This window comes from Belonocnema kinseyi, chromosome 7 (assembly GCF_010883055.1).
Source record: "Belonocnema kinseyi isolate 2016_QV_RU_SX_M_011 chromosome 7, B_treatae_v1, whole genome shotgun sequence".
Taxonomy (NCBI): Eukaryota; Metazoa; Arthropoda; class Insecta; order Hymenoptera; family Cynipidae; genus Belonocnema; species Belonocnema kinseyi.
The window spans coordinates 43626199-43648916 of NC_046663.1; the positions used below are offsets into that span (position 1 = coordinate 43626199).

At 30.4% G+C, this 22718-nt stretch overlaps 1 protein-coding gene across 1 annotated transcript in view; it reads right to left on the reverse strand.

The window, feature by feature from the left end:
* Positions 1-263: 263 nt before the first annotated feature.
* LOC117176999 (glutamate receptor 1-like) overlaps positions 264-22718 on the reverse strand; it is a 176419-nt gene continuing 153964 nt past the window's right edge. Inside the window, exons 13-17 of the mRNA XM_033367444.1 lie at positions 17470-17668; positions 16943-17187; positions 15635-15881; positions 7001-7075; positions 264-535 (exon numbers count right to left, since the gene is read on the reverse strand). Coding sequence (XP_033223335.1) covers positions 461-535; positions 7001-7075; positions 15635-15881; positions 16943-17187; positions 17470-17668 — 841 coding nt within the window. The 3' untranslated portion in view covers positions 264-460. The remainder of the gene's footprint in view (positions 536-7000; positions 7076-15634; positions 15882-16942; positions 17188-17469; positions 17669-22718) is intronic.

Below are 22718 nucleotides of genomic sequence, written 5' to 3' on the forward strand. Positions count from 1 at the left end.
CCTGATGTGGTGCAGGATGATTAGGTACTTGAAGCGCACGCGATCTTGGATCACGAATGGAAAGCCAATCCTTGATGGACCATCTTCTGCAATCTTGGTGACCTGCTTATTGACCTTGACAGATCGATAAGACCAAAAATCGTCGTCCAAGGTCACTGGATTATGAAGACTGAAGAGATGGACATTGAGGCTAATCAAGCTATGTACTCAGGCCTGGAAGCATATCTGATCCAATGTCCAGGTGATGCAGGAGTCCAGGGTATGGCGATGTCCAAGGTCGCAACATTGAGCTTTTGATTCCTGGGTCTTGGGCTCTTGGGTGGTGATTCGGCGAAGGTTACGTTCCTTCGTGGTGGTCGACGTGGTAGAGGAGGTGGTGGCGGTGCGGACAATGGAGGTGGAGGAGGTGTTGGCAGGGAAATTGCCGGCGATTCTCCTGAAGGTGAGTCCTCCTGGATACTTAAACCTGCGTGTGTGTATTGCTGTGCACTTGGTCGGCCTCGGCATTCCCAATTGCGTTGGCTGGTGCGTAGTACTGAAATTTTAAGGAAAATCGATTCAGAGTTTGTACTAATTAAAGATTGGAACACTTTTTTTGGTTGTAACGATTATCAAGTGCTGTTTTTATTTTAGCAATATTCATAAAAAAGTGTGACAAGTATAGGATGCATAACAGGTTTCAAAAGGATATCTGCCAATTTTAGGTGATGCAGAAAAAACTGGGTGCTGGGTGGTCGCCGTTCAGGGAAAACTCAGGGAATTTTTTTGCTCAGAGAAAATCAGAGAAGAGACAGCAGTAAGTCAAGGATTGAAAAAAAAACATTTCTCAAATCAGAAAATTTGTGTAAGAAGTACTTTAAGTAAGTGTCCAAAATAAAATCCATCTCAAGTCACTTTTAAATTACTTTTCTGCGATAATGTCACTATGATCACTTAAAAAAAGGGTTACTTTGTTTCAACAAAATAATTTCATGGTTTAACCACTACGAGATCCAGTGCTGTATTTCTAAATATGATTGTATACATTGAAAATCTGTAGTATATATTTTTTAATTCCTAAAATTTCTAACAGACTTCAACAATTAAAAAAAATTTCTATGAATTCTTAAGTTATTTTAAAAATTCCAAGGAACTTTCAAGGGCTTTAAAATGTTTCAGGAGATTTTAAAAGTTTTCCAAGGATTTGAAATATACCAGGTTATTTAAAACGATTCCAAGAAATTTCAAAAAGAATTAAATGATTTACAGGTATTCCAAGAGCTTTAAATTATTTTAAGGATTTCCAACGAATTTGAAATATTTTCAGATATTTTAAAAGATTGAAAAGAATTTTTATTATATTTCAAAAATTTAAATTCATTTAACAAGATTTAGGATATTTTAAATACATCCAAGAAATTTTCAGGAACTTCAAAAGGTTTCAAAGAATTTTATAAGATTATAAAAGATTTCAATATATTGTAATAATTTGAAGGCATTTCAAAGGATTTTATAAAATTATTAACATACCCAAGGAATTTTCAAGGGCTTTAAAAATTTTTAAGATATTTAAACAATTTTCATTCAATTTTGAAGGATTTTGAATATTTTAAGATATTTTAAAAAGATTTGACATATCTGAGTTTATTTTTAATAGATCTCGGTAATTTAAAGTGATTACTATCGATTTAAAATATTTTAGCGTATTTTTTAAATTTCACAGTAATTTAAAGGGCTTTAAACAGTTTCAATATGTTTCAGAGGATTTAAAAGAATTTAAATTATTTTAGGGTATTTTGAAAGATTCCATTCTAATTTTAATTAATTTTAATAATTTGAATAGATTTCAAAGGATTTTAGGATATTTTTAAACAAGCCAAAGAATTTTCGAACACCTTACAAATTTTTAAGAGATTTTAAAGGATTTGAAATAATTTTGAACAATTTAAATTCAAAGGAATTTTCAATAGATTTGAATTTTTTAAAGGAATTTTTAAGGATTAAATGACTTTAAGGGATTGAAAAAGCTCACAAAGTTATTTTAAGAAATTTTCCATGATTTTATGAATTTTCATATTTTATGTAATTTCGTAAAATTTTATAATATTAAAATTTTTTCCAAAGGATGAAACGACTTCGTTGGATTTCAAAGATTCACAAATATTTTAAGGTATTTATAAGAACTTTGAAGAATTTGAAAGATTACAGTATATTTTATAAGATTTCATGGAATTTTCGATTGATTTTTATAATTTAAAGACATCTCAAAGAGATTTTTGGGTATTTATAAAAATTTTAAGTATTTAAAAAAGTTATTTCAAATGATTTAAAATTATTTTAAATATCCTATTAGTTTATATTGAATTTCTTTCAATTCTTTTAAAATCTTTGAAATTCTCTTGCTCTTTTTAAATTCACTTGTATTTTTCTAAATTCACGTAATTATATTTAATTTAATATATATTCTTAATTTTTTTATAGTTTTTTATTTAACTCATTCTGATGCTTTTAAAGCTTTTTTTAGATTCTTAGGTATTTTCAAATTATTTTTTATGCCTTCAAATTTATAAAAACTAATTTCAATTTTACTATATGCGATCATTTTTTCATATTTTTGCATTGTTTTAATGCACTTGGATTTTTTTTTAAATCTCAATAAATGTTTATGACTTTCATCGAGTTCTCATTTTTATTAAATTCTTCTGAATTTATTTGAATTTTACTGAAATCAATCCCATTGAATTTTTTTTAATTCATTTAAATTATTGTAAATTTTACGTCAATTGTTTTCATTGAAATAAATTATAACGGGTAGGTAAAATGAAAAATTATTCAGAAAGAAAAATATCAGGAAAAATTCGGGGAATATTGAAAATAAAGTTTTTTAACCAACATGTGGGAATGGTCTGACACTAAGAAAATTCTCTCTGGAAGCTTCTGGGCAACCGGAGGGAGGTTAAAACAAAGTCCACGCATAGTGTGGCAATAACGAGCAGGTAAAAGTACTCAGAAACAAAACCGTGAAAACGGGAGTGAAAACTTGCAACTAAAGCAAAGGTATTGAACCACCATGTGCTTCCAAGAAACGTAGTAGGTAGTGGATGAGACGGGATAAAGTCGACCTATGTAATAGATGGAGGGGCAAGCCCTCCGTGGCCAATCAAAGCCCCCATTTCGTCCATTAACAGCAAGTTTCTCAAACCCAGTTTTTCTCTGTGATACTTTGCGGTGATTTCATTTGAAAATTTATTTTTGAAATCACTTTTTGAGCTGTTTCTTACCTTTGGATTTCAAAATCATCGTTGAATCAAAGGCAGACCTTTTATTTAGAGTATTGCATACCTTTATATTCATTTGACTTTAATAATATCAATTCATTAAAAATTTATTCATAATTTAAAATCTATTCTACTTCTACTATGTCTTTTATTTTTGGACCAACATGCGTCGATTAAAAAATTAATTGCATTTAAGCCATGCTACGTCGCGCGATAAGCCAATACGTATATCAAAAGCAGTGTTGAAAAATATAGAGATTGATAAACAGGGGGAGTTTTAAACAAGAATTCCTACCTTACCGACATCTAGACCATGCAACAAACGAATTAGTTCGTATCCGTGCTAAGTTTCTATAATATTCTCACAGGGTCCCGATGACTTCTCATAATGCTATTGTGCAATTGTGATTCCAATTTTGCGTTAACAGTTTCAAGGTTATTTCTTATCTCAATTCAGCATTTTACATTAACATTTTTAAGGTTATATTTTTTTGCAGGTTTGACTGTTTCATATAGCAATGAGAACAGCAAGGATCATTTTCAACAACAACAAAATATTATAATTTATCCAAAAGAAGTTCAATTGTCAAGCCTTAAAGAATAAATTTTTGGAATACACACAACATTTTCAACCTAAAAAGTTAAATCTACAAGAAAAAGATCATTTTCAACACACATGGAGAGAAATTTCAAGAGATTCATTCACGGAAGCTCGTTATTTTAGAGCTACAATTTTTTCTTAGTTCTCACGCCGAAGCGTAATAAAATCAAAGAGTAGAGCCGTGAATTAATCTCATGAAATTTCTCTTCGTGGAGATGAAAGATTAATTTTAAACCAAATAGTTTAATTTTAAACAACAACAACAAAATTTTTCCGATACAGAACAGTTTAATTTTCGATTAAATTTATGAATTTTTAAGCCAAACAGTCCAATTTTCTAAAAAATAGATTATTTCTCATATAAAATGATAGACTACTTGTAGAAATTTTTTTGAAAGTCGTTTACAACAAAAAATGTTAATTTTCGACTAAAAATGTTGAATTTTCGCTCTAAACATACGAATTTACTACAACACATCAGTTTTAAACTAAAGTAATTCATAAATTATAGCAAATTTTTAAAAAGTAGTTAACAAAAGAGTTTACCACAAAGGTGATTTATAAACAAAAAGATTAACCTTGAAGCTGTTTACGCAAAGTCATCCCTCACAATTACGCAATATTATTTTGTGATTCCATCGGCACCCTTCGACATCATTCTAAAAAGTTAGAACGGACAAGAACCACTTTAACTGTAGAACTTTCTCGATGTTGTTAATGCATGAATTTTATTTTATAACTCCCCTGCCTATTGAGTATTATAACATTCTTAATATCGCTTTACTTTTCAAAAATTAAAGCCATTTCTTTAATTATTGGCATCAACTTGGAAAGTGTGCAATTTGTACAATTCATTAATAAAGAATATAATGTGCCATGATTTAGGTTAGGTTGCATTGTTGTGATACTTGGCGGTGACAAGTTTAAAATTTTGGTACAAGCAGAAAATAAGAATTATCAAAGACTGTAATTTTTCTTAAAAATCCTGTAAGATTTCTTCTAAATCCTTCAATTTCTTCGATTTTTTTTGTTGAAATTCCTTCTATTTTTTTACAATCATTTAAAATCTTTCGAAGTTTCTCGAAATGGATTAAAATTGAGTAAAGTCCCTTAAAATTCTTAAAATTTTTCCAAATTCCTTTATTGCTTTGAAAAACCTTAAAATCTTTGAAACTGCCTTGAAATCTTATAAAATCTCTTGTAAATCCTCAAATCTTTTTGAATTATTTTCAAATCTTTTAAAAAGAAACTTTAAAATCCCGTCAAGTCTCTAGTAATTTTTTCAAATCGCTTGAATTCTTAGAAATCCTGTAAGATTGCTTGTAAGATTTTTTTGAGCTCCCTTAAACTTTTTTAAAATCATGCCAAATCTTTCAAAATTGAATAAAACAAATTAAAATATGTTCTTCAAATTTTCTTTATCACCTTAAAATCTCTTGAAAATCCTTAAAATCTTTGAATATTTTTAAATCCCTTGAAATTTTTTAGAATTCATTTATATCTTTTTAAATCATTTTTCAATAAATCGTTTGGCATTCGCTAAAATCACTAAAACTGTCTTAAAATTTTACAAAATCTGTTGTAAATCCTGAAATCTTTTTGAATTATTTTCAAGTCTCTAGTAATGGCTTAGAATTACGTGAATTCTCAGAAATCCTGGCAGATTTATTGAAAATCCTCAAGCTCTTGAAATTTTTTAAAGATCCTTTAAAATTCTTCGAAATCATTTAAAATCGTTCAAAATGGACTGAAATTAATTAAAATTTCTCAAATTGGTTAAAAGCTTGTCATTTTTTAAATCCCTTGAAATCTCTTCAAATTCATTGACATTGAAATCATTAAATTTTTCTGCGTTCTTTTGAAATACCTTTAATTTATTGAAAATTATTTTAAATATCTTTAGATTTCATAAAATCACTTAAAGTCTCTTCAAATTCTTTTAAGTCTCTTTGATATCTCTTCAAATACTTTAAAAAGCATCGCCTTAAAATATAAAAACTTCTTAATTCATCAAAAATTGCATGAAAATACTTCAAATTACTTATTATTAATGTCTTTTTACTCAAGTTGCCGGTAATTGAGGTTATATACTCAATTATAGCACATTATAATTTTTCGTGGTGGATTGCCCAATCCCATACTTTTCAAAAGGCCAAAACGAATGAAAGAAATAGCTTTTCTATCTTAAAAGGAAAGCTATATCACGATGTTTGACATTTTTTGAGTAAATTAATTAATTTCAGTCAAAATCCTATCGAAACAATGTTCTGCAGTTAACCAAGTAGTAAACCAGTATAAATTTTGACGTTACCGACCGAGTGTGACGTAATGTTAGAATACTCAATATACTGATGGGTCATGGAGTTTGGGAAAAAGTTATAGGAATAAGAATGCATCAAAAGTGCTTGTACGTTATCTTTTTCGTCTTAAGATTCTATTACAAAAGCGAAAAGTGGCTTTGATAACGTCATATAGGAAGGGGAACTTCCGGGCTTAAATCAAGGGCTAGTACTCACATATGGTCCCGGGCAAGGCGCATGCATCCTCCGTCTAACTCTGCAGTCCGTACCACTAGAGACAAGAAACAAAAAGTAGAACGAAACGATAACATAGCTTTCTACTTGTTGCCTAAAATAAAATAAGTTCCTTGCAAAAAAAAAGAAAAAAAAATTGAAAAAATTATAAGGGCGACGCAACATTCAGCCAATTTTATTCCTATATTATTTTGCCTAAATTAAAGAACAGAGCCAGGATTTTTCTTACTTATTTTCGACTCGCTTATCTTTTACATTGGGGACTTTTTATTGCTTGAAAAAAGAAAGGTCCTTTTATTTCAGAAAAATTCTAGCTTTAACGATAGCTCTAAGTGTCTATTTCTATTCCTAATTTGTGTTCATCTTTAGTTTTCTGCTTACTCAGAAAACAATGTACAACGTTAACGCCTCTAAATGCATGCGAAGCGTTTTCTATACGAGAGCTTTGAATAAAATACATACGGTCGCAAAAAAATTCATGAGTGAAATTAAACAATTGAATTGTTTATCTATTTTTTCTCCATGATAGATAGACGACCGTATTTGAAGATTAGCAGCCTATTTTATAACATAAAAATATAAAAAGATAAGATTTCCATTGCACTTACCCGGCCGTTGTCGAAGTCACGACCACCGCCGATAGTTAACCGGGCTTTCGCTTTCATAGCGTCCGAAAGCGGTATCTGGAAAATAGTATTAAATTGAAATAAACAAATTAAAATGTATTAAAAATTCACAAATTAATTTATCGTAGATAGGTTTTGTCAAGACATTATTATTATACAGTGAACTTCTGCCTATTTTGGTGATCGTCTATATAAAAGTTCACCTATTCAAAATCTCCTATACACGCTTATTTGAAATTTCGCAGTTGCGTCACCTCACCACGCTTATGGTGCGGCCTCGACACTGTCATGGGAATGCATAATATTTTTTTAATAAAATATTCTAAACGTAAAAGTAAGTCATAAACCTGAGAAAATAGTAACATTTTTCAAATACAAAATCTATTTTTTCAGCCATGTCCAATTCTCTTATCCATTGACAAGCTTTCAGTGTCACTTAAGAATATGAAATATAAAAAATTTGTGATTGGTGTATCATATCGGGGACTCTAACCTAAAATTTCAGACAGTTGATTATATTTCGTGAAACTGAACGGTTCTTATCCGATGTCCCACGTCAAGCTGTGTCAAATGTGCTTCTCTTCGTGACATTTCAACTAATCCTAAAATGACCGTGACGTCCGTGACTATACTCACTATTCCGTGAAGTACTTGAGTCGTTTTTTGATTCAATTTTATTGATTTTTAGTTGGTAAATTGTACTTTAACAAACATGCTGACATGCATGTAACTCATAGACAGCGACTTTTTCAACTGCGCATATACCGAAAAGCGCAGGTCTATTAAAAATTTTAAACATAAATTTGTAATATTATAATAATAATTAAATATTTAAAGAAATTAACTATTTTTTTGATTTAGTTAAATTAATTTTCAAAAGTGAACTTCTTGTTTAAAATATGTATCTGTATGCGCAGTTGAAAAAGTTGCTTACAGCACCCTCATCGATACGAGGCCAGATCCGACAATGAAAGTTGCTTGACAAAAATCACCTGAAGGTCGCGGGGGAAGTGTGGGCCCCTATTTAAATTATCAAGTGTACGTTCACTACATCTGCATTAAAGATGTAAAAAATCTCTATTTTCTCGAAAGGGAGCATACATTAATTACGTAAGGCTTATTTCTTGGAGGGAGGGGAAGGGGGAGAGTCATGAAAATCTTTCAAATCCTTAAAAATGATATTTTACTTAAATTTTCTCTTTCTAATTATTTAACAAATATATTCTACGTAACGCCTGTCCTAGGTGTTGAAATTACTTTTTATGAGCGTTGGAAGAGTGAGGGAAGTGAGCGAATATGAGGGAAGTGAGCGAAAATGAGGGGAGGAAGTAATTAAATTAGGAGAAAATGAGGAGAAGGAAAGTGTGGTAATCGAAGATAATGAAATGGGGCAAAGTAGCGAAAACAAGAGCAAATAAGAAGAAGCAGGTGAAATTAGGTGATGTCAGGAAAAATTAAGGCCGGAAAATAGGAAAAGTGATAAGAGGGTAGTAGAAAAAGTAGAGTAATTAAAGGAAAATGAATGGAAGAGAAGTATATGTAATGTGGGAGGAGAAGGTAGGGTGAGTGTAAGGAGGAAAAATTAGAGGAATTAAGGGGTTATCAGGGGGCAAAAATAAAGAGTAACTCGTAAAAGTGAAGTTAAATTAAGGTGGGGAAGTAGGCGAAGGAAGGAAAGTAAGAGGAAGTAGGTGAAATGATTGGAAGTCAAGGGAAGTATATTAGGCGCGTAAAGGTGAGTAGGAGAGGGAAAGTTTTGTCTGGAAAGGGAAAGTAGGAAAAAGGAAATGTTAGCTAGAGAAGCTAGGGGAAGGAAAGTAGATAAGGAAAAAGTTGTGGAAGGAAGGGAAACGATGGGTGAAGTGGGGTGAAGGGAGGCGGTAGGATTGAGCAGGGAAAAGTAGTGGGAGTATGGAAGTAAGGAAGCAGGGAGGAAAAGTTTTAGTAGTAATGAAGTGAGTAATTAGCGTTTTAATATATGACGAAGGTCTACACATTGACTAATATTTCATCAAATCCTTTGAAATCTTTCTAATCCTTGAAGGCCCCAAGTATTCTTAACAAAAATTTATAAATCAGAGAAAATTATGGAAGTTCCGTTTAATATTTAAAAATTCAACAAGATCTTTGAAATCTTTAAAATTAGTTTCAAATCCCATTGAAAACCTTAAAATTCATGGGAATCTTTCCAAATCTTTTAAAACCTCTTTAACTTCCTTGAAATCTTCGAAATTTTATTAAGGTCTAATGATATTATTTTCAAAATTCGTAAAAATACTTAGAAATCGTATGAAATCCTGCAAAATCGTGTTGACTATAGTAACTTTTTTTTAAATATTTTAAAATCCTCTAAATTTAATTAAAATCTTTCAAATGTCATTAAAAATCATCGAGATTCCTGAACATCATTTATGATATATGAAAATCCTTTTAAATCTGGTAAAATCTTTGAAATCTTACAAAACATTTTGATATCCATTGATACATTTTGGAGTCTTTTAAAATCCCTTCAAATCTTTTATCTCAAAATCTTTCAATATGCATCAAAATTTTTTGATATTCCAGTCATAGGGAAATAGACAGGGAGGGGAGGAGGTTACTAGATATAATAGGAGAAACAGGATGGTCTATTTGTAATGGTAATATGAAAGGAGATGAGGAAGGAGAAATCACATTTTTGTAGGGAAGAGAGAGACAGTGATAGACTACATTCTGGTGGAAGAAAGAATGAGGAATTTGATAAGTTTCGTGGAACTGGGTAATGAGATTGGGTCCGAGCATTTCCCGGTAATAGCTTCACTGAAAGGTGGTGGTAAGAAGCGAGGCAGTTGGAAAAAGGAAAGAGGGGGAGAAAGGAACAAGAAAATGGGGGCCTGGTAGGTTGATAAACTAAAAGAGTTTAAAGAAAAAATGGAAAAGGAGAAGATTAGGTTGATAGAAGAGGAGGGGGTAGACTCGTAAATGGAAAGACGGAAAGGGTCAATTGAAAAGGTAATGGATGAACTAGGTACAAAAACAGAAAGAGAAGGGGAAAAGAGAGGCTGGTGTGATGAGGAATGTAAGGAGAGTAAAGAGATAATGAAGGAGTGTGTCAGGAAATGGAGAACAGGGGAAATGGAGAAGGGGGAGTACAGTAGGAGAAAACGGGAACATGAGAAGTAACTAGAAAGGAAAAAGCAAAAGGATAAGGAACAGTTCAAGGAAGAAATAGAAAAAGCGATTATGAAAAATAATAAAATGATAAATGAGGAAAGAGGAGGATAGAAGGGCGTGAACGAAGAAATAGAGATGGGTGAGTGGATAGACTATTTCAAGGGGCTGTTAGGGGGAAAACAAAATAGGATAATAGAGGAAAATAGAAAGTTAGTTCTAGGAGAAAGGGAGGTAGGGACTAGAATAACGAGAGAAAAAGTGGATACGGCAATAAATAGATTAAAAAGGCACAAGGCTACAGGAGGAGATGGTATGGAGAACAAAGCGTTGAAGTATGGAGAAGAAGGGGTGAGGGAAGGACTTTGGGAGATCTGCAACAAAGTATGGAATGGAGAAGGGTGGCCAGAAGTGTGGTCGACAGGGCTGGTGGTGCCACTTGTCAAGGACAGGGAGGGAAAGAAGGTAGAAGGGTACAGAGGGATCACTCTAATGCCAGTTGGCTACAAAATATATACAGAAATTGTAAGAAAGAGGTTAAAGAGCCAGATAGAGGAAAGAGAAAGTATTCCACACAATCAGACTGGTTTCAGAAAAGGGATGGGAACCATTGACAACATTTACGTACTGAACTACTTGGTTAACAGAAATCTAGGGAAAAAGAGAGGCAAACTAATCGCGTTTTTCATGGACGTTAAAGCAGCATTTGATTCGGTAAACAGAAAAGTGTTATGGCAGGCAATGACAGAGGGGGGAATAGAAGAAAGGCTGGTGGAAAAGATAAAGGAAATTTTTACTGAAACCAGGATTAGGGTGAAGATAGGAAAGGAAAAGGGAGAATCACGTTGAGTCCGCTGCTGTTTAATATGCTGCTGGCAGATCTAGAGGAGAAGCTAAGGGGGAAAGGAAAAGGGGGAACGATATTGGGTAACAGCAAAATATACTCTCTTGCTTATGCGGATGACGCAGTTTTGTTAGCAGACAGCGAGAAGGGGATGAACCTAATGATGAGAATTTTGAAAAGTATGTGGGAGCAAAGGATTTGACGGTGAACGTTGAGAAGACCAAGGTGATGTGCTTTAGAAAGAGAAACACCACAATAGATTACGTTTGGAAGATGAACGGACAAACAGTGGAAAGGGTGGAGGAATTCTGTTACTTAGGTTTTCGGTTTTAGGCAGGAGGGAGACGAGCTACAGGTAAGGAAAAGAATTGAATGTGCGACTAAAGTAATGGGTCAAGTATGGGGCATAGGAAAGAGAAGGTTTAAGGACGATTGGAGAATGAGGGTTTGGTTGTTTGATGCGTTGGTTTGGGCGATGTTGTGTTCTGGAGTGGAGATTTGGGAATGGAAGGAACATTGGAAAGTATAGAGCATGCATGAGCGATTTTTGAGGTGGGTAATGGGGGTTAGCTGGAGTTGCCCAGGATACATGTTAAGAGAAGAGTTAGGAAGAGGAAATATGGTAACTAGACAAATTAAGAGAGCATGGAGGTTTGAAGAGAAGCTAAGAAGAGAAGAGGGAAGTAGAATTGCACACGCATGTTTTAGCGAAATTAGGAACAACGAAGCGAGAGGTAATTTGGGAAATTCAAAATGGGAGGAAGAAAGGAGAAAAATGAGAAGGGTGTGTAATATTCGAGAAGGGGTTATGGAGTGGCAGGATATAGAGTTAGAGTTATTAGTTAAATAAGGAGAAAAGAGATGGACAAAGATAATAGATTCGAGGTACAATAGATGGTATAGGATGGTCAAAGGGTTGACGGAACCAGAATATCTGCAAAAAATAAAAAAGGAAGAAAAATGGAGTAGGGTTCTACGGTTCAGAATGGGAAAAGGAGTTAGTGCTTGTAGATATTGGATGGATGAAGAGAAGAATCTATGAAGAGTATGTGGATACTAATTGGAGTTATGGGCACATGTTTTAGAGAGATGCATAGGAGAGGAAGATGGGCAGTTGAGTGTTGATGAGTGTGGAAGGTGGATTTTGGATGGTAATGGGCAGAGAGTGATGTGGATGAAGAAATTATACGAAATAACGGAAAGTAAGGGAATAGAGCAGAGCCAAACGGTGGAGCCTACAAAAGCAATTTAAAAACCAAAGTTAAATTTAAAATCGTGAAAAATGTTTGTTTTTATGGTAAAAGGAAACGGAAGCCCTGGAAGATCGCTCATTAATATAATTATTAGTTTTATTTTTTATTCTTATTATTTAATTTTATCTTTAAGTAAGGCGAAACATTAGTAGATAAGTAGCGTATAACTTAGATTAAGGATAGAATGTAAATTTATGTACAGGGATTGGATGCCCTCAAAGCCGTAAATTGGAGAGCTTAAATGTACATACAAGCAAATAATTAGCGTCTTAATATATGACGAAGGTGTACACATTTACTAATAGCTCATCAAATCCTTCGAGATCTTTCTAATCAGAGAAAATTATAGAAGTTCCGTTGAATATTTAAGAATTCAACAAGATCTTTGAAATCTTTAAAATCAGTTTCAAACCCCATTGAAAACCTTAAATTCCATGGGAATCTTTACAAATTTTTGAAAACCTCTTTAACTTCCTTGAAATCTTCGAAAATTGTATTAAAGTCTAGTGATATTATTTTCAAAATTCGTAAAAATACTTAGAAATCGTATGAAATCCTATGAAATCGTGTTTACTATAGTAACTTATTTAAAAATATTTTAAAATCCCCTACATTTAATTAAAATCTTTCAAAAGTCATTAAAAATCATCGAGATTCCTAAACATAATTTATGATATATGGAAGTCCTTTTAAATCTGGTAACATCTTTGAAATCTTACAAAACATTTTCATATCCATGGATATATTTTGAAGTCTTTTAAAATTCCTTTAAATCTTTTACCTGAAAATCTTTCAATATGCATCAAAATTTCCTGATATTTTACACAATTGGTAAAAATACTACAGCATTACGTAAAATACGTTAAAATCGCGGGACTTATATTTAAATCTCTAAAAATTGTTTAAAATTCTTGAAATTCTGTAAAATATTTCGAAATTTTATGAAATCTCTTGAAATATTAGTAATCCCTTAAAATCATTTGAAATCCCTTTAAATTTATTTAAATCCTTGATTTCTTATTAATGTCCGTTGATATCATTTAAAATGAAATTTTCAAAAATCCTTTTATATACAGTTACTTATTTTGGAATCTTAAAATCACTTGAAATCCCTTTTAAAGCCATTTGAAAGTGTAAAAGCCTTTGGAATCTTTCAAATTCCATAAAAAATCACTTACAATCTCTAAAAATCGGTTAAAATTATTGAAATTCTATAAAATATTGTGAAATTCAATCAAATCTTCTAAATCAGTTTTAAAACCCCTTTACACCCTTTTTTTAACTCTTGAAAGCCTTTATTAGGTCTTAAAATCCTTTGAAATTTTTGCAAATCTTTTTAAAAAATCCTGAAATCTTTACAACTTCATTAACTCCACTCAAATCTTTAACATCTCAATAAAATCCTTTGATGTTTTTTCGAAATTCGTAAAATACTTTGGTATTGCAGGAAATCGTTTAAAAATGTTTTAAATCCAGTCAATGTTTTCAAGATCTCTTAAAACCCTTCAAAAATGGTGAAAATTATTTAAATCGATTGAAATCTTCAAGATGCCATAACAATCTCAAAATCTTATGAAATTTCTTTAAATCTTAGATATTATGTTTGAAATCCCTTTAAATCATTTTAAATCTCTTTAAGTCCTTTCAGACTTTCGAAATATTATTAAATTCTTCAAAAATACTTTAAAGCCAAATCCTACGAAATCATTTTAAATGCAGTGAATTGCTTTGAGTTCTCTAAAAATCCCTTAATATCTCTATAAGTCACTTCAAATTTTACTTCCTTCCATATCCTTTAGAATCCTTTAAAATTCTTTTAAACCTTTGAAACAAAAAGCATGTTTGAAAGTGCTTGAAATCTTCAAAATCTTATAAGAATCCCTTATAAAGATTTAAAATTCATGAAAATCCCTTAAGATCTCTCGAACCTAGTTAAAATCCTTCAAATATACTTTGGAAACCTTCTTAAATTGTCTAGCTTTTCTTCAAACTGAAATGCTATGTAATTATTTTCTATCCTGTGACTTATTTTGAAATCTAAAACACTATTACAATTTAAAATTATAGAAATGCCATTTGAAATCCATTTAATTTCTTCAATATCTTATTAGATTCTCCGCACATCCTTTAAAATAAAATGTAAGAAAATTGCTGATAACACTTCAGTATTGCGTAAAATTCGCTTTAACCCCGTTTCCTTTTTTTATATCTCTTTAAATTGGTTTAAATCTTTGAATTTCTGTCAAATATTTCAAAATATAATGAGATAATTTTACATCTTAGAAATTTTATTCGAAATCTCTTAAAATCCTCTAAAATCTTTTCATATTCCTTCAACTCTTCAAAATCTTTTTAAATTTCCTTGATATCCTTCAAAGTAAAATCTTTGAAATTCTCTTCAAATTCCTAAAAGATCTTTAAAAACGGTGAAAATTCTTTAAATCGTTTAAAATCTTCAAAATTCCATTAAAAAAACCTTAGAATCATTTGAAATCCGTAAAAATCCATTTAATGATTTAAGATCGGTTAAAATAATTAAATAAACATGAAATATTTTAGAATGTAAGAACATCTTTCGAAATCTGAAATCGCTTTAAAATTCTTTAGAGTCTTTACAATTTATGGGAATCTTTCCGAATCTTTTGAAATTCCTCACAATATATGAAAATGCATTATAGTTCTATGAAATCTCTTAAAATCATTCAAAATATTCGAAAATACTTCTCTCTAAATATAAAATGGTTAGAATTTAAGTCACCTACTTTTAAATAATTGACTTAATTCTAGATGTAGATAAGTTATTTTTACTGATAATTTAGTCATTGAGATTAATTTATAAATAACGAGTAAATGATTCACATCTAAAATACAATAAATGATTGTAATTAGTAGAAATTGTAAAAGATTTATATTTATATAGTTTGAAATTTTGTTAAATATTTTTGAAACATTAAGAAATCCTATCAAATTCAGGGATGCACTTTGATATTTTTATTTTAATCTATTGAAATTTTTTGAAACCCCTGAAGGATGGGAATTCTTAAAACCTTTTGAAATCATTAAGGATTTCCAAAATCTCACGTAATCAATCGAAATCTTTTGAGATATCCTATAACTTTTGTAATTCCTTACAATTTTTTTTAATTCCTTGAGATCTCAGGATATCCTTAAAAAGGATTTGAAAATGCCTATAAATTCCGTACAAATTTAATACTCCTTAAAAATACTTTAAAATATCTTGGAATCTTTTGAAATATATTAAAGTCACTTGAAATCTTTAAAATCTTTTAAAATCTCTTGAAATATATTTTTTGCGGTAAAAAAATGGATATCTTTTTGATACGAATTTTTAACAAATAAAAAGTTTACCTTTGCTCTCGTAGCTTCTGAATGAGATTTGTAGCAAAACTCTAGTAGAGCTACAGCTAAAGCGAGTAAGAGCCCTCCTATTAAAATGTAGAAAATTCCTGCTACGTTGCTTAAAGTTAATTCATTTCTCGTTGCATCTTGCTTATCTCCATGTCTGCATTCTGTTCGATCATACCACCATTTATTATAAAGCTTTTCTAATTCTCCAGATTCCTTGAGTGATAGAACTTCTATATTAATTTCATCCCTAAAGAAGGTTTATTAGAATTATTAAACTTGAAAAATAGTGTTTACATCTCAGGGTGGGTCAAAACAAAATAATTTTTATAAATCGGAAATGGAGCTATGTAGAAAATTAGTGGCGAGTGGAGCTAGGTCGACATTGTGGCTAAGTTGACAGCAGGGCTGATTCGACAGTGGGGATCAGTCGACAGCGGGGATAAGTCGCCTGTGGGGATAAGTCGGCAGTGGGGTTACATTGACAGTGCGGCTACGTCGACACCGAAAACGTCATTGATCCTTCAGGATACAGACATGTGTATATACATACACACAGACAGACACCTTAGTAAAAATCGTTTTTCTGACTCAGAGGTCTTAAAACGCGAATATTTTATAAAAACCGACCAAGCTCAATTTTGCATAAAACTAACACCTTCTCATTGCAAGATGAGAATATCAAACAAATTTGTTTGATGATGTATTAGATATTGTTGGATCGAAAATTTAGTTGGCTACCATAATCAAAATTACGAAATTTGTTATTTTTTTTCATCAAATATTTTCGTCAAATGTCGATTTAGTCCCAGGAGGGTACATTCGCATACAAAATTTTTTTTATTGAAAAACGACTTGCAAAAATAGTGTCGGCTTAGCTTCACTTTCTACTGGCATGTGAGGGTCCTGAAAAAGAACAATTAATTTGGATTCAATCAATCAACGCCTTAGTTTTGCGCGTTAAGAAAATATGTTGGGGAATGTTTTCGTGTATGCAGTTTTTTTTACATTTCTAGAGGCCTTACTTTACTTTTTCAAATTTTTTCAGATTTACCTTGTTCTAGATATATCAGAGATTATTAACGTCTAGTAGACACTGTATTTCAAAAATAAGACAAAAACTGGCACAAATGTAGAGAGAATTTTTTCAGATGTCTAAAAAGTTCCTACTTACAAAATTACGCTACAAAAATTCTGATGGTGTTTTTTTCAAACATTCTTTCAGAAATTTGATAGGCAAAACTTAGTGTTAAAAACTGTAAGAAGTTTCAACTTTCAATTCAAAATTTTCATCTTAAGATTAGGAAATACCTGTAAGGTGATCCTATTGGTGTAGCAATACCAAATCCCTTTGCATCGAGATGTCTCCCAACCTTCATCGTGTCACAGGGTTCCCTTTGGTTGATATAATCATTTTTTGGACTCTCAATAAGAAGAGCATACTTTCCCTTGCTATTTCGGACCCTCCTTATTCCTTCATCATATGTGCTGACAAAAACTTCTTTCCTCGCATTCATAAATTCCCACATTTTGCTATAGAGACTGATTTGAGATTTCTGGAAAATATCCGAATTTTGAAACTAAAATTGTATAATTTTTTTTTGCCAATGTATTGGCAAGTTTTCATCTTCTGATTAAAACCAAAAGAGTTATAGACTTAAGCTTCATTAGGTTATTGTATCTCGTTCAGATGGAGACTATAACCATTTTGCTTCAGACTAGTAGATCAAAAACCGTCATCATGACCACAAAAAATTTAACTATGCTAGATAACAACATACAATAAGAAATCAATTAAAAAAATAATTTTCTGGGATTACATCTATTATTATAATTACCCTAAAAAAATCCCAAGTTGATCCCTGATAGAGTGTCCCATACTGGACTTCTGTTTGAAGGGCTAGATCTTCAGGGGAATTTATTGGTGTGACCATTCTTTCAACTGTTAAAAACGCTGCCAAATTGGCAGTGTAGGATGAGATCAAAATTAGCGTGAAAAACCACCAAACGCTGCCTACTATTCGACCCGAAATAGATCTGAAAAAATTGAATATTTCAAAAATAGTGTTTGTTAAATTAATCATTATAGGACTAAAGATTTTCTAAAGTTACCTAAATTAAAAAAAGAACACGGTTAAAAGTAAATGATAAAACCGAAAAAAATCCTATTGTCGGTTGTCACTAATTTTTGAAGAGATATAAGAGGAAATTTACAAAAAAATATATTGTAGGTTAAAATTGTTTATTTAACAATAGTTATTTAGAGTTATATATTTTTTCTTTCTTTTTAGACAAAAGCAGCAATTCTTATCTAGTCCTAATAGTGTATGGCTCAGTATTTTGTAATTAAAAACCTTTATTTCTTAATTATAAAATTTTTATCTTCATTTATAAATTTTTTAAAATTTAATTTTCAAAATAAAAGCGTGCTAATGAGATTTGTTGCCGAAAATCAGTCGTCTGGAAGAAAAAAGTTATCTATGATTTTAAGAAGAAAAATGATATTTTCAGTTATATCTTTTGAAATAAAAAACGTTTTTTTTCTATTTTAAAAAGTTTAAAATTTTCGAAAAAGTATTATTTTCCAATTTTGTGAACATGTTTGAATTTTAATCCATCATGGCCACACACAAATTTTCTTTCAACATTGGAAACCGTTTTGTTGTAGAAAATGTTTTGTCCGAAAAATAAGCCATGATTTTTTTAGAAGAGACTTAACATTGCTCAAATTTGTAGGCTGTGTTTATTTTTTTCGACGAAAGTTGGTCATAATGAAAAATTATTCTTCAAAGATTTTTTTCCAACAATTTACTAACTTGGATTTTGTTCACGTTTTTGCCATACGTTGACATTTTTAGTCAAAAATCATCAGAACTTAAAAGTTTTATGATTTTTTAAGAATTTTAGTTTAGTTTAGCGCTTTACACTAAAAATTGGTATTTTAAAACAAATATCATAAATTCTAAATGAAATTGTTTATATCGCTATCTATTTAATTCAGCTCAGAAGAGGAAAAATAGAAAAAATCTTGTATTATTAAAAGTTGTTACAGTTTGAACAATATTTACAATTTTTGATAGTTTCATGTTATATTTACTTCTTTGACAGGGAATCGATGATATTAAACAAATTTGATTATATTTTCGAAAAAGATTTATAAATCTAAGAAATTTTCTGTTAATTTATATGTTAGGTTGGGGTTTTTCGTCAAAAATTATTGGGACTTCTTGTACAAAATAAATAGTTTTAAAAGGATAATTATGATTTTCCAAAAAGTTTAGGTTATGTTGGTATGTTTCACATGTAAATTCTACTATAAACCAGAATTATTAGTACCAAATACAAAAATTTTTGTTTAGAATATAAAAATTAATATTTTCAATGAAGAAGCATTGGTTGAAAATAAGATTCATAATTTTAAACAGTTTCAGGTTGCGTTGACGTTCTACGATTTTGCATAGCCCATTGTGATTTTTAAACAAAGATCATTATAATTTGAACAAGATTTAGAATTTTTGAACCATTTTGGATTATATTAAAATTTTTGGTCGTAAAGTTTCATAATTTTTTAACAATTTTAGGTTAGGATAGCTTTCTACGCCTAAAATTTGATATGTCAAATTGACGTTTGTCGTTTACAGCAAATTATTTTTGGTGGAAATTATTGGCAATTTTGATGAACATTAATTAAATTTCAAAGGCTTCTTACAATTTTGCAATAAGTTAATGTTATGTTGGTGTTTTTACCTGAAATTTTCATCTTTGAAAAAAATTTACTAGATTCAAATATAATGATTGAAAAAAGTGATTTTACTGTTTTTAACAAAAACTGATGTGTTTATTCAAAAATCAATAGGCTTTAAAGAAGAGCCATAATTTTTCAAGACATTTAGATTACGTTGGCGTTTTACAAATTTTTCGTTATATTAGTGTTTTTATTCGTTAGTTTCTATTTTTAATACAATGAAAATATTTTATATAAAAGAAAACTACAAATCCATATTTTTATTGAAAAAATATTACATTGAAAGAAAATATAAAATTTTTTTACTATTGTAGGTTAAGCTAGCAGTTTTCAATATATACTTTCATTAGGATTTACAACATTTTAGAAAAATTTTAAAGTGTCTTTTCCCGAACAAATTTTTGGCATGATTTGTTATTTTCCATCTAACTGTGAAGGTCTTAATCATCCAAAATATTCTCCTTTCTTTTTTCTGCTGATAATTTAGATAAAAGATTCTATGAAATACACGAATTTGCTATTAATATTTATTTTTATATTTTAATTTGAAAATTGCTTGAGAAAAAATAACAATAGTAATAATGAGTGCGAATATAGGTTTAAATTCCGGTGCACATGAGCAAGAAAAAGAAATGGAAAGAGGGATTATAGAGATTTACAGATAAGAATTGCAGAAAAGGATCAAGTAAATAATTTTCACTGAGTTCATATAATTAACGGGCAATATAGTTCATGCGTGCTGCACGTATATTCATTTATAGTTTCCGAGACTTTTGTATTTTTGTACTTTATTCTTTAGCAGTACCATATTCGTTCCTATAATTGTTTGATGTTTTGGTCGAAAACTTTTTCATTGACTTATATTTTTAATTTAATTTATTTGAATTGTTTTAATTCATTCACCGATTTTAAATTTGGAAAATTCATCAAGACTTGTGAAACAATTTTTAATCGTTTAAATACATTTATCTTAAACAATTATTATTTCCCAAAAAGATGTTTGAAAAATTTTATTTTTGTAATGAAATGTACAACTAAGTTATTATTTGGAGTAGTAAAGTTTTTCTAAAATATTATGTAATCACTCAAACAATCAATTACTGTTTATTTTTAAAATATCTAAAAATTGAGTTAGAGATTTCTACTTTTTTCTCAAGTTAGTATCACATGCTACTTTTTCTGAAATAATTATACAATTTTGATAAATTTCTTTGAATGATTAGGAGATTTCTATTTGATGAAACCATTTTTTCTGTGATATAGCAGTTTTATTTTGAAAAATTTATAAAAACAACAAAAAATAGAACACATACCATTATTTTAGGCTGTATAGTGCATGAAAGGAATGAAATGAATATATTAACCATTTAAATTTTTTTTTACAAACTAAATTTATTTTAACAAATTTTGTTTCGAACACAAAATCTGAAAATCGTATTTTATGCATTAAATACAATTATAAATGATTTTTAAGCATAGGAAGTTCTGCTAAAAGCTTTATGTCATTTAAAAAAAAATTAATTATTAATTTTTTGAATTTCCTTCAAATTGAGTATGGATGTATTACGAATAAAATTGTTTAAACAATGACATAACGTTTTCAACAGCATTTACTGCTGCTCGAAATCACTTAATATCATGTTTAATTCAGAAAATACGATTTAAAAATATTTAACAAAAAATAATTGCTTAAAAAAATTGTTTTTGTTAAAACAATTAAAAAATGTTTAGTATATTCATTATATACTCTATATAGTCAGAAAAATAATTGTACGTATTCCATTTTGTATTGTTTTTTTTTTAAGTTATCGAGAAAAAAACTGATTAAGTAAATAAAAATTGATTAAACAAATAAACGTTCGTTAAAAATGATAGGAAATGTATCAAAATAGCGTAATTATTTACCAAAAGAAGTATAGGATATCAGTTTTTAAAAAAATTGGACATCTCTGTCTTAATCTGTAGAAATTTTGAAAATAAACGATGATTATTTCTTTAAATAATTATAATGTGTTTTTAACAAATTTACTACTACAAACAATCACCAAATATTAAATTTTATTCAGAAAATACTATTATTTTTTTATTTTTCGTGAATAAATAATTGTTTGAATAAGTTACATTTGCTTAAACAATTAAAAACACAGGCACACACAAAAAAGTGGTCTGTCCGACAGACTACACTAGCATATCTGTATGTTTTTGGGGTCGCTGAATTCTAATCCCGTGTCCAAATAACCAAGTTGGCTCGTACTTTTCTGAAAAACGAAAAATAGACGTAAAATCGACAAAAACAGCGATTTTTCAGGTATATTTTTGCAAAAAAAATATATTTTCCCGCCCGGTGGACTTAACTAACATATTTATATGTCTTTTGGGTCGCTGAATTCGAATCTGAGGCCAAAATAACCAATTTGGCTCATACTTTTTCGAAAATCGCAAAAATAGACGTAAAATCGGCGAATACAGCGATTTTTCTTGTATATTTTGGCAACAAACATATTTTTCATGCCCGGTGGACTTATCCAGCATATCCTTATGTCCTTAAGGCCACTGATTCTGAATCCAGGGTTTAAATAACCCAGTTGGCTTATATTTGATCAAAAACGCAAAATTAGACATAAGATCGACGAAAACCTTTAAACCTCTACCTTCCTCGACTGGGATTGTCGTTCACAATAGATTCCCTTTGCGTCTCACGTTTCGGGTTTTTTAATTTGCGTTAGTCTCCTTTCATGGCAATAGTAGGACTTTTTGTAAATAATTTTTATTTACTTTTAGCGTTACCCAGGAACAACGACGTGGACGTAGTAAATTCTGTTTCTTTTGGGGTGCTATATTACCGTGAGTCCCCTTGCCTCTCACGTTCATAGGGTTCTTTTATTTTTTATTATTCCTTATATCGCTTGTATCGAACCCTTTTTTCCTCAAAAGACATACTTAGTGGGTTTCGCTTTCGTTTGGTACCTTCACTGACTTGATCTCGTTTTAAACTCCAACAGTAGTCAGCCATCATGTTGATATCCCAACATCCCGGATATCGCCTCTCCATCTCTTTTATATTCTGGTGGAAACGTTCGCCTTGTTCTTCACTAAAGTCTCCCACGTTGTCTGGAAACTTATAAGTGAACTTATAAGTAGAAAAATCGAGGGGATCCCAAAATTCTTGGAATCGTTTTAGGACAGCAATCAGGGTATACAAAAACACCTTGTTACTTGTGCTTATGGGACAGTCGAGATCGCGTTCGTCATTACAAAAAAAAGAAGGTAAAAAAACATCGTTTGAGCAAGGACAGAAAAATATAATTGAAGATAATCTAGTTGACCCAAAAGAAGTTCTGA